The following is a 12049-nucleotide window of genomic DNA, read 5'->3' as shown; positions in this document are numbered from 1 at the left end:
GAGGTTACCATAAGGCTTGTTCATAGATTCAGAGGCAAAACAGATGGTTATATCTTCAGGGGGAAACATTTTTATTGTATTTTGTTTTAAATATCAGTTCCGGGTAGATTCGGGGTAGAGGGGGATTGGTCCTTCTCTAAAGGTACTTTGAGAGCATTAAAGGACAGAGGCTATTTTTCTCCACTGTTTTCTCTAGATAGCTCCAATTCCAACCCTGAACTCAATTTTAGAATGTTTAAAGTAGCATAAAGATGCAGTTTTATGTATAGTGACTTAGAGGTTCTCATTCCAAAAGCAGAACTGAAGTATACTGATTGGAGGAGGGGTCCTGAAGCTCACCTATCATTTTGCCTTTCAGAATCAAAGAGGTTTCAGGACACGAAGCACAGTGTGAGAGGGAGAACTGATAAAACTATGTTTGATGGTCAGAACTTTAATCCCTTTCTGCCACTAGACTCCCTGAATGATAACAACTAGTCTTATACTCCCCAGACAAGAGATTGGAGAATGTCCTCACTGTTGAGGTTAAACACACACACACACACACACACACACAGACACACAGAAGATCTATAGCTACAGACATGTAGGCATCACCACATTATGAAGCTGGATTTCCACCTGAACACTGAGGCTCATACAGGGCTTCTCATCTGCATTTTTGTGCTTAATCTTCAGAATGAATTGACACCAAGAATAACTGACATTACAGGAAAGTCTCTAATGTAAAAGACAGATACTGAAACAAGTAGAAGAATAAAGGAATGTGGAAAACAAAAACAATGCAAAGAAAACTTTAAAACTACTTAGAATATTAGTTAAAATTCTAAGAAAAATGAGAGACATTATAACCATGAAATACAAATAGGATGCACTTTTTTAAATAAAATAACAAAAAACTTAAAAAAATTTTTAAGTGATAACAAAAGTATATCTAATTTTAAAATGTAAGACAAAATCAAGTAAATCTCCCAGAATATAGAATAAGAAGACAAGATGGGATATAAAAGGGGAAATCTAAGAATATTTTTCAGTCTAGGAGGTCCAATCTGATTAATAGTTGTACCAGAAAAATAGAACAAAAATAATGAATGAAAAATGATAAATGATATAATACAAGAAAATTTCTAGATCAGAAGAGTTTCTAGATCAGAAGAGTCCACAAGATGACTATCATAACAACAACAAAAATCTACTCATTTTCAAATTTTCAAATATTAGATTATCAAAGATAGTGAAATCCTAAAAGCTTCCAGAAGCAAACACAAACAGGTCTATACAAAAAAACAGAAATTAGAATGTAATTACATTTTATCTACAACACATTCTCAGGAATCTATTGGAGAAAGTGTTTCACCAAAAGTGAGAGTCAAAAAGAGAGAGAGAAACATGGGTCCAAAGAAACAGGATTCCATGTTTAATCCATGAGAAAGATGAAGGAAATACCTAGAACTCCTAGAAGACAGATGATGGGAATCCCTAGAATGATAATAAAAGGAAGTTTCAGGACAAAAGTTAAGTAGAAGGTCTAGAGAGTAACCAAGCAAGATCAGGGAGATGAGAAAATGGCTCTAGGAGAGAGAGTTTCAAAAAATAACAAAAATTAAAGGAAAAATAATAGTAACAATAAACAGTGGACAGATTACCAGGTGAGTGTGACTAAATTTAAAAGGTATGTTAGAGAGTTTGTATATGATTTAGAGGAAGTAAAAGGGAAAACAAAGCAACCAGAACCATGAGGCAATTATTAACACTGAGGAAAACAGAAAGTTGCGCAAGAAAGAAAATATAATTTTAGGACACCATGTGGTTCAGCTTTGAATAGTATTTTCATAATATAATAATATAAAAACTGAATATTGAGTTAACAAAAAATGGCCATATGACTACATTGGGAGGGTAGAGGGAGGCAAAATGTATACATTGGGGGCCAAGCAGGAGTCATCAGAGAGAATCATGTAGGTTTCTCATCCTCTAGGTCTGAAGTCAATAGATAATATACAAAACTGAAAAATTAGAAAACAGTAGTAGAAGCATGTTATTTGGAGAAATGAAGGTAATCAGCAGAACGTATAAGTAAAAGTTAAAAATTATTGATTCTGAGGAGTAGGAAATAGCAACAGAAAGGGTTGGATGGACAAGGGATCCTATTTTTCATATGAACCTTGTAGTAATATTTGAGTTGTAAAATTATATATATATCTATTAGTTTGATATAAAGGACAATTTAAAACACAGTAGGAAAATATTTATAAATAAAATAATGTGCAAAGTCTGGTCCATTAAAAAATATAAATATACACACACCAGAAGCTTTTGAATGCATATAACTATTACTACTAATTATCTCTGAGTGGTGGGGTTGCAGAAGTTTTGTTGGTTTCTTCTTTTCCTACAAAGATCTGTATTGCTATTTTAACAAGAAATATACTTTTTTTCACAAAATATCTTAAAGTATTTGCTTACCTTAGCTGATTTTTCAAAACTTAAGCCTCCATCCAGCTTAAAAAGAACTGTCATGTTGTACCCAGTCTGGTTTCCATGTCCATGAGGCCACCAAGTCTCTATAGTAACACTCTTTTAAAAAATAATACGTCAGTCTAAGTAATCTGTAGCATATTTTCAGCAAAATAATATAGTAATTCAGAGCATCACATCAATTTCTCATAGATGAGCACAGAGCAATATAAATCTCCCTCCTTGTATTATGCCAAATTATACCAATCCATAGATAATATTTAAAAATCAACATGCTAGGAGTTTAGCATGGATTAATACACCAGAAGGGAAGGGAAAGAATAAAATAACATGGGCATTCAGAAAAACAGCTCTTCCCATTGCAACACTCAGCTAACATTTATTCTACATTCTTAACATTTAGAATTGGACTTTGAGGTTAACTCTTCTTTCAAGCCCAGAACTAGAAAAGTGTTTTGAGTTCTTACTTTATCTGAACAGTTACTGAATGCTGATTTGCTCTATCCTTTTCAGCTCACAATTGTCAATTAGAGGAATAAGAAAAGGAAAAAGAAAAGGTAAAATCCAGTCCACTTCTACTTACGAAAGATCATAAGTTTAGAGTTAGAATTCTGTATGTAGAATAAGTACCAATATTCAAAATAGTTTACAAATACCAAAAATAATCACAGCATTTACGTATGATGCTTAGAATGTATTTTGGATTTAGGATACTCCAAATACTGCAGAAAAATTAAAATATAACACATCTGACTTTTTGAGAGGAGACGATGCCAAATTAATCATGAAACCTCCGTTTTCTTAATCTTAAAATTTGGGAAAATCATTCCTTAGCTTGCACACACACAAAATATATAACAGATTAAAAGTAAAGGAAAAAATGGAAAAAGTACACTTTTCTTTAATACTCAGGTCCTTCTTTCTAAGCATTTCTTTTTTTTTTTTTTTTTTTTTGCAGTATGCGGGCCTCTCACTGTTGTGGCCTCTCCCGTTGCGGAGCACAGGCTCCGGACGCGCAGGCCCAGCGGCCATGGCTCACGGGCCCAGCCGCTCCGCGGCATATGGGATCCTCCCAGACCGGGGCACGAACCCGTATCCCCTGCATCGGCAGGCGGACTCTCAACCACTGCGCCACCAGGGAGGCCCCTAAGCATTTCTTTTGAACAACACTGCTTTTCATCTTAGTGCTTCTCGGGAAGTACCATCATTCACCTTGTCAATTTTCACAAAGAGTTTAACAATCCTTTCCCCATGATGAAGTTCAATGCTGTTTGTCTGTTGTATTTTTAATTCAGGGATGGCTATAATCGCTTGACCCAAAACTGGCTTTGAACTGATAACATCAAAAGAGGACTCTATTTCAAGATTCCACTCCCGGATATTGTTATCTAAGGTATAAAGAGAAAAAGAAAAAATACATATATATTATATAGGATTCATTGAAAAAATGACCAAAGCAGCTTCTAAACTAAGTGCTCCACAAATGCAATCCTGATCAAAAGTTCAGTGAAAATTCTCTTTTAATGTTTAGAGTTTAATCCTTAATTCTGAAGAATAACCAAAATTATATTTTTATATATACTTCTACTCTAAAAATGTTACAATCATAAGTCACAAAAATTTTATAAATATGGCACAAATAAAAAATTACAAATGAAAGATAACATAAATCTTCCAAGATTTATCAGCCTTGATTTATCAAACATACTTGATTTTTCCTTTTTATAAAGTAAAAATACTGAGGGTTTTTAAGCCATATAATAAGTTATAAACTTAGATGTATTAGAATTAATCCAATGTGGAAAAAATAAAGATGCATTTTAAATGTAATTATTTATCCAAGAAATGTGTACTGAGAACCATCTAAGTGCCATGTTCTTTGCTAAGTGATGGGACTTAAACAGGGTAAATAAACATGGCCCCTGCCCTCATGAGCTAAGGATCTAATGGGATGTGGACAAGTACAAACATGTGATAATACTAGGATAGGAGAATTAAAGGTTGTTTAGAAAAATATTCATATTCCCTTTACCACATTTTTATTGCTCTTAAACAGAAGCACACACTCCAATCTGATCCAAAGCTGTTTATTTTCTAAAACATCCCTAAATATTTGACAGCTACCTCACCTTTAACTCAAAATCATATTCCCTCTGGTTTCCCTTACTATCTTTTATTTCAAGAAATAATAATAGATAACATTTACCAAGAACTTACTATGAGCCAGGCACTGTTTTATGCTCTCAACATGTATTAACTTATTTAAGCATCACACCATTGCTATAAGGTAAATTCCACTACTATCATCATTTTATAAATGAGAAAACTGAGACAGAGAAATTAAGTAACTTGCCCAAGATCACATAGCTAGTAAGTGGCAGATGTGAACCAAGACAGTCTAAAACTAGAGACCTCTAAAACATTTAACCTCTAAATTCTGCCAACTCAATCCAAATAATTTTCCCAAAACCACATCTTAGTGGTGCTCAGGATTTTTATAGTGGGGAGAGGATCTTATTATATAGGAGAACATTTAATGATGTCAAGCTATGGTAGACATCAAATATGTCCTTTGGCTGAGTCTTTGACCAAAACAGCACAGATTCACAAAACTGGCGAACTAGAAGTATGCCGATAGATCACCTAGTCTACTTTCTGATGTGTTTGATTCCCTCTAGACCACAGGCTAGCAAACTATGGTCCTTGGGCCAAATCTGGACCACCTCCTATTTTTATAAATAAAAATTTATTGGAACTCAGCTGCTATGGACTGAATTGTATCATTCCCCCCAAAATTCATATGTTGAAGCCCTAACCCCTAAGGTGATTCTATCTGGCGATAGGGTTTTTTAGGAGGTAATTAGGTTAAATGAGTTCATATGGGTGGGGTCCTGTTCTGACAGGACAGTAGCCTTATAAGAAGAGGAAGAGATCAATTTCTTTCTTTCTCTCTCTCTCCCCGCACACCCCCTCAGCCCCCAACCATGTGAGAACACAACTAGAAAGTTGGCCATCTACAAGCCAGGAAGCAGGCCCTCAACACAAACCAAATCAGCCAGCACCTTCGTCTTGGACTTCCCAGCTTCCAGCACTGTGAGAAGTCAATTTCTGTGGTTGAAGCCGACCAGTCTTTGGTATTTTGTCATGGCAGCCCAGCAGGCCAGACAGCAGCCATGCTCACATTTTACATATTGTCTTCGGTTGCCTTCATGCTACAGAGGCAGAGTTGAATAACTGCAACAAAGGCCATATGGCTCAAAAAGCTAAAATACTCACTACCTGACCCTTTACAGAAAAAGTTTGCTGATCTCTACCCTAATATATTTCCCCCGAAAGGCCATTCTAATCTGTTTTTAATATCTTTAATACAATGACAAAAACCTCTGCGTCCCTTTCTGCTAGCCTTGACTATTGGAAAGTCGTTCTCTACACTGATTTGAAATCCACTTTTCTTTCATTTCCACCTAGAGGTTTTAGTTCTGCCCTCTAGGCCTCTCCTACCAGCCAATAACCACCAAGTTCAAGCAGGCTCCCTGGGACTTCCCTGGCGGTCCAGTGGTTAAGATTCCGCCTTCCAATGCAGGTGGCACGGGTTTGATCCCTGGTCAGAGAACTAAGATCCCACATGCCGCGCAGTGTAGCCTAAATTTTTTTTAAAAAGGCAGGCTCCTTGGCCATTTCCTATCACTTCTTCAGCAGAGAATCAGCTGCTTGTAAGGGCCTCCAGCAGGAAGACAGAGTAATTCCCAAAGGTTACTGGCAAAATTGTCCAGTTTCTATTGCTTCTAACATGGAAGGTTCTAAAGTAAATCGGCACTCCTCTGGAGCTCATCCTGTTAACTCCCTCGGGTGCCACTAAATGAAAAAACTAAAGCTGAGGAATTAAAAACCCAACATGAAGATTTACAAGCCTAGCGTGTCATTACCAAATACCCTACACCAACATATTTTGCCCTCTTTTCTTCTTCCAAATGAAGTACAACCCTCCCTTCCAGAAGGAGAATTCCATGGAGAATTTCAGTAGTTTAGGTTCACAGAGCATATTGAGAGTCTTAAATAATAATTTTCCTGGTATTACCTGGTCACTTCTTTTCACTGGCTAATTTTAAAATGTATAATCTTATTTCTAGTTAAGGAGAGTTCCCCCTTATAAATCAAGACCCATTTCTAGAATGCAGCTTCCCAGCATATCTCTTCCAGCACTAACAAGTTATCCTTTCCTAAAGAATACCTATCACCCCTAACTCTCCTGAAGTGCAATTCAAGATCATTTCAAAAATGGACAAAGTACCGGGGATGGGATAAGAAAGAAGAAAGTTTACTAAATAACTTAAAATCCCCTCCCAGGTCTCCCTCTCAATGACACCGAATTTTGCATCCTTCCTCACCCTGACTAATCAACCCTGGGCCCAAACAGGACAGGAACTCATTATCAAAACAGGGTGGAGGGCTTCCCTGGTGGCGCAGTGGTTGAGAGTCGGCCTGCCGATGCAGGAGACACGGGTTCGTGTCCCGGTCCGGGAAGATCCCACATGCTGCGGAGCGGCTGGGCCCGTGAGCCATGGCCGCTGAGCCTGCGCGTCTGGAGCCTGTGCTCCACAACAGGAGAGGCCTGTGTACCGCAAAAAAAAAAAAAAAAAAAAAAAAAAAAAAAAAAAAAAACAGGGTGGAGAGCAAGCTGATAAGCTCTCTCTACAACTTGAGGCCTTCCCTGGCCTGGAGCCTCAGCAATGTCCTAGCTGATGCCCTGCTCCCTGCAGAAGACACTACAGTCTATAGTTTGTTCCGTTTAACCTCAACCAGGTGGGCAACCCAGGGCATGGCAGAGAATGTGGTTCTGGCCATTGATTCATTTTCAGAGTCTTCCAAAGCTGATTCAGTGAGGTTTCTTCAAAAACAAACAAACAAACAAACAAGTCACCATGAGTCTGACTCGGATGGGAATTTGTAGAAAGGGTAACCAGCCTCACAGCCCAGATGAACGTGTGCTGCTTCTTCATGCAAACAATCTTCAGGACAACTCCAATTTGTGTAGATGTGGCCAATACATTTAACCTTTTTTTTTTTTTAATTTATTTGGCTGTGTCGGGTCTTTGTTGCGGCACACAGGATCTTCGTCACAGTGTGCGGGGTTCTCTCTAGTTGTGGCATGCAGGCTCTACAGCACGCGGGCTCAGTAGTTGCAGCACAAGGGCTTAGTTGCCCCGTGGCATGTGGGATCCCTACCAGGGATCAAACGTGCGTCCCCTGCATTGGAAGGTGGATTCTTAACCAATGGACTACCAGGGAAGTCCCAACACATTAACTTTTAAAACCCTCTAAAATGTGCCAGCTACGGGCTTCCCTGGTGGCGCAGTGGTTGGGAGTCCGCCTGCCGATGCAGGGGACGCGGGTTCGTGCCCGGTCTGGGAGGATCCCACATGCCGCGGAGCGGCTGGGCCCGTGAGCCATGGCCGCTGTGCCTGTGTGTCCGGAGCCTGTGCTCCGTGGCGGGAGAGGCCACGGCAGTGAAAGGCCCGCGTACCGCAAAAAAAAATTTTAATAAATAAATAAATAAAATGTGCCAGCTCCTTTTATAGTCCCATGTAGTCCACTTCTTTGTCAAGATGTGGTCAGGATAAAAATTTTTAAAAAAACAAAAAACAGCTTTATTCGGTGGTCTAAGAGGAAAAAAAAAAACATACAGGAAGACATGGAAGTAGAAAAATAAGAAGACGGCTGAATTACACTAATTCAAGTGTGTCCATAACTACAGAAAGACTTACTCTCAAACTACACCTTAAGCCTTGCTTTAGCTGATTGTAATTAAGCCTCAAATATCAGTACCTTCATTTAATCATATATCTAGCTTCAAAAAAAAACTGGTTCTTCCACACTTATACCCTCACTAGGCTGTGATGAGTGCTGTAATTTACAAACACAGGGAAAGAACCGTGGAATGTTAGAGGCAAAAGAAACTTGGCCATCTCCCAGCTACTTTGCAGCTGTGGTATTTGAGGCCTTGACTGCAGAACTAGCTCACAGCTCGCGAGCCAGTGGACAGGACAAGGGCCCAGGTTTCCTAACTCCAGTGCTCTCTACCTGCCACGCATCTCCCACAGAGGCGCCTATCAAAAAGAAAGACACTAGCAGGCACGCACAGATTGAAATTTGCATATGAACAATGAGGAAAACCAAAAGCAAAGGTGCTTTTTGTCCTTCAGAATCCTAAGTCCTAATAGCAAATACGTATAATGTGAAACAAAGCATTTGAAAGGACTGTAACCATAAAATATTAGCCTCTTAATATGAGCATCTTTGTAAAAAAGAAAAAACACTGAAATCTACAAACATAAAGAATGTGTCGGGCTTCCCTGGTGGCACGGTGGTTGAGAGTCCGCCTGCCGATGCAGGGGACACAGGTTCGTGCCCCGGTCCGGGAAGATCCCACATGCCGCGGAGCGGCTGGGCCCGTGAGCCATGGCCGCTGAGCCTGCGCGTCCGGAGCCTGTGGTCCGCAACAGGAGAGGCCACAACAGTGAGAGGCCCGCGTACCGCAAAAAAAAAAAGAATACAAGATGGCATTTGGAAGGGCTAAGAACCAGCAGGGACATGGAAGCACACTCAGGTCAGCATGGGATGGATCTGCAAACGTTGGTGGACCGATCATGTAAGATGAAAAAGATGTTTCCTCTCACTGGGGGGGCAAGCTATTCAAACATGGCTGCCCTGATTAGCCCTGCTGAGCTCCTCCCAGCTCCTCCTCCTGCCTGTTCGCTTCACCTTGCATCTTTCATAGGTGATGCAAAGCTGCAATGAAGAGATAGCCTTGTGCATTTGAAGGAACAGCAATGACAACGAGCCACAGAACGCTGAAATTCAAACACGGGATATATCCCCATGCTCCTGGCAGAATTAGAGGACAGACTACAGTAGCTGCTTTTCAAAGAGCTACCAGCTTGCCTTAGCCAGAAAAGCAGGCTTACAGTTAGCTACAACAGCTGTTTTCCCATTCTTTCCCAAGCAGCAAGATCTCCTTGCCTATTCAGCAGGACAAAATCCTCAAAGATGAAATCAAAACAAAACAGACACAAAGCAAAATCCCGCCCCCCCCACCAAACAACATAAATTGGTAAGTTCTAGAGAAAACAAAAAAATCGACTTACACAACAAGGCAGCTAGTCAGAGATTATTCAAGCAGCCTACCTACCCATAAATATATTTTCGAGGGTGAATACCGTCATTTTATGGGTAATGAAAAAGTGATTCAAAATGAATGTAAGAAAAAGATGAATGCATGCTTGCATTCAAAAAGGAATGCAATAAACAAGGCACTAAGCAAGACTGACAAATCTTTGCTACGTTGTAATATTATATTCTCTATATTGAGCTGTAAGCAAAGGGCAGCAATGACCTTCAATAAAGGCCACTGTCGGGCAGGCTAGGGTCTAGCTAGGAGCTAGGCCCACTCTTCCAACTCAAAGGCTATGTTTTCAAGAATGAAGAGTCGGGGTGCTCTAGGCTAAGGCAGCAAGTAAATGTGGATACGGTCGGGAAGGCAGCATCTCTGAGGAATGGAATTGCCCAAGCACAGGTCAAAGATCCACAGCTCACCTCAGCTCAACAGGAAGATTTACATGTTGAAAAACATCTCTATTTTATTTCTTTCTAACTGCGGTAACAGAAGGTTAAACAATGCAGTGTTTCATCAGAACATACTTATTATATATTTGGACTTAATATGTCTATGTAACCTTAAGAAAAGTTCATAAAACTAGACAACCATCCCTCCCTAACAAATTTTAGGGCCTAATATGAACAATTTACATCAGATTACAAATATGAAAGACTTAGCATGGGGCTTCCCTGGTGGCGCAGTGGTTGAGAGTCCGCCTGCTGATGCAGGGGACAAGGGTTCGTGCCCCGGTCCGGGAAGATCCCACATGCCGCGGAGCGGCTGGGCCCGTGAGCCATGGCCGCTGAGCCTGCGCGTCCAGAGCCTGTGCTCCGCAGCGGGAGAGGCCACAACAGTGAGAGGCCCCCGTACAGCAAAAAACGCTCCCCCCAAAAAAAGACTTAGCATGGAGATGATCAATAAGTGAATATACGTCTCTCTATCTCTCTCTCACACACACACACATACACACATTCAAATAAATATTTTCTAATGACGTTTTAGAGAAAGTCACGTCAATAAATTGGTATCTCTCAAAACCCAGATAAATGGCAAGGGCCTAAGAGATAATAAGAGTAACTCTTGTTTCCCTTTGACCTCAGTATTTTTTCCAAATACAAATTTGCTTTTATTACCTTAAATATTAAGAATATGTTAAAATCATTTAGGAAGCTGAAGTTAGGGCAAAATCAAACAAATGACCAAAGGATATTCAAAAGTACAAAAGTTTAGAAACCACTATGCTAAGGATTAAGAATGCAGAAAAGAAAAAAAAAAAATATATATATATATATACATAAAGAAAATTAATTCACAAACATTTCAAGTTAGTTTTTGAAAATCTAACAGCCTTTTTTCTGTCATATTTTATACAATTAAATTGGGGAACTATGGTCGGTCATTTGATCTTTAGGGTTAAACTCACTAATTTTATTTTATTTTATTTTATTTTATTTTATTTTATTTTATTTATTTATTTATTTTTCCGGTACGCGGGCCTCTCACTGTTGTGGCCTCTCCCGTTGCGGAGCACAGGCTCCGGCGCAGGCTCAGCGGCCATGGCTCACGGGCCCAGCCGCTCCACGGCATGTGGGATCTTCCCGGACCAGGGCACGAACCCGTGTCCCCTGCATCGGCAGGCGGACTCCCAACCACTGTGCCACCAGGGAAGCCCACTAATTTTAAATTAAGAAATAAATTAAATATTTGGAAAAGCAAAAAGGTTACTTTCTTCTAGCCTCAATAGGCAGAAAGCAGAAAGTGCTACAAAGTCAAAGTAGTTTAGCCTTTCATAATAAGCTGGCTGAAATTACTAGATACTAGATTAGTTTAACTGCTGTCTTCCCTTATTATAAAGACAATATAGGCTCAATATAAAAATTTAGAAGAATAAAATACAAACTATCTGTAGTACTATTATACAGAGATTAGCCACTGCTTGCATTAGTTTTGACTAACCTCATTTCACACTTAAATTTTAAAAATGAATACAGTATTTGATTTTAAATAAAAATTACATGTATCTACTTTTGATTATGAACTAATCCTTTAAAAAAATGTTTAGTAACTCTCAATGCCTGCCTCAAACTGTGTATCAAATAAATGCAAAAAGTATCCAGAATATATTAGTTTATTCTCTATTATTTTCAACTTCTAAGTTTCTATTGATTTCAGTAATGATTGCTATCTTCCAAATACAAACTGAAAAAAAAAAATTCTGAAAAAATCCTAAAGGAAGTTCCTCTCCTAATGCTTTCATAAGTTTATGCTTCAATTTTCCCTATTACATCAAGTAACCAAATTGAAATCTATAAAATTAATCAAAAGTATAAGAATTACTGCTTAATATGCACAGGATACATCTTCTGAACAGGAAACATTTTTTCCTATGTTAAGTACAAAATATATTGTAGTCAT

The 12049-nt window shown here is 39.1% G+C and overlaps 1 protein-coding gene across 1 annotated transcript in view; it reads right to left on the bottom strand.

Moving 5' to 3' along the window:
• The window catches only part of MANBA (mannosidase beta), a 136139-nt gene that overhangs the window by 105674 nt on the left and 18416 nt on the right, over nt 1–12049 (bottom strand). Inside the window, exons 6-7 of the mRNA XM_082611637.1 lie at nt 3691–3866; nt 2467–2577 (exon numbers count right to left, since the gene is read on the bottom strand). Of these exons, the coding sequence (XP_082467763.1) occupies nt 2467–2577; nt 3691–3866 (287 nt within the window). The remainder of the gene's footprint in view (nt 1–2466; nt 2578–3690; nt 3867–12049) is intronic.

The sequence above is a fragment of the Mesoplodon mirus genome (assembly GCF_964341445.2).
Source record: "Mesoplodon mirus genome assembly, chromosome: 2".
NCBI lineage: Eukaryota > Metazoa > Chordata > Mammalia > Artiodactyla > Ziphiidae > Mesoplodon > Mesoplodon mirus.
The sequence above is the reverse complement of the archived record's forward strand: the minus strand, read 5'-3'. Positions and strand labels throughout refer to the sequence as shown.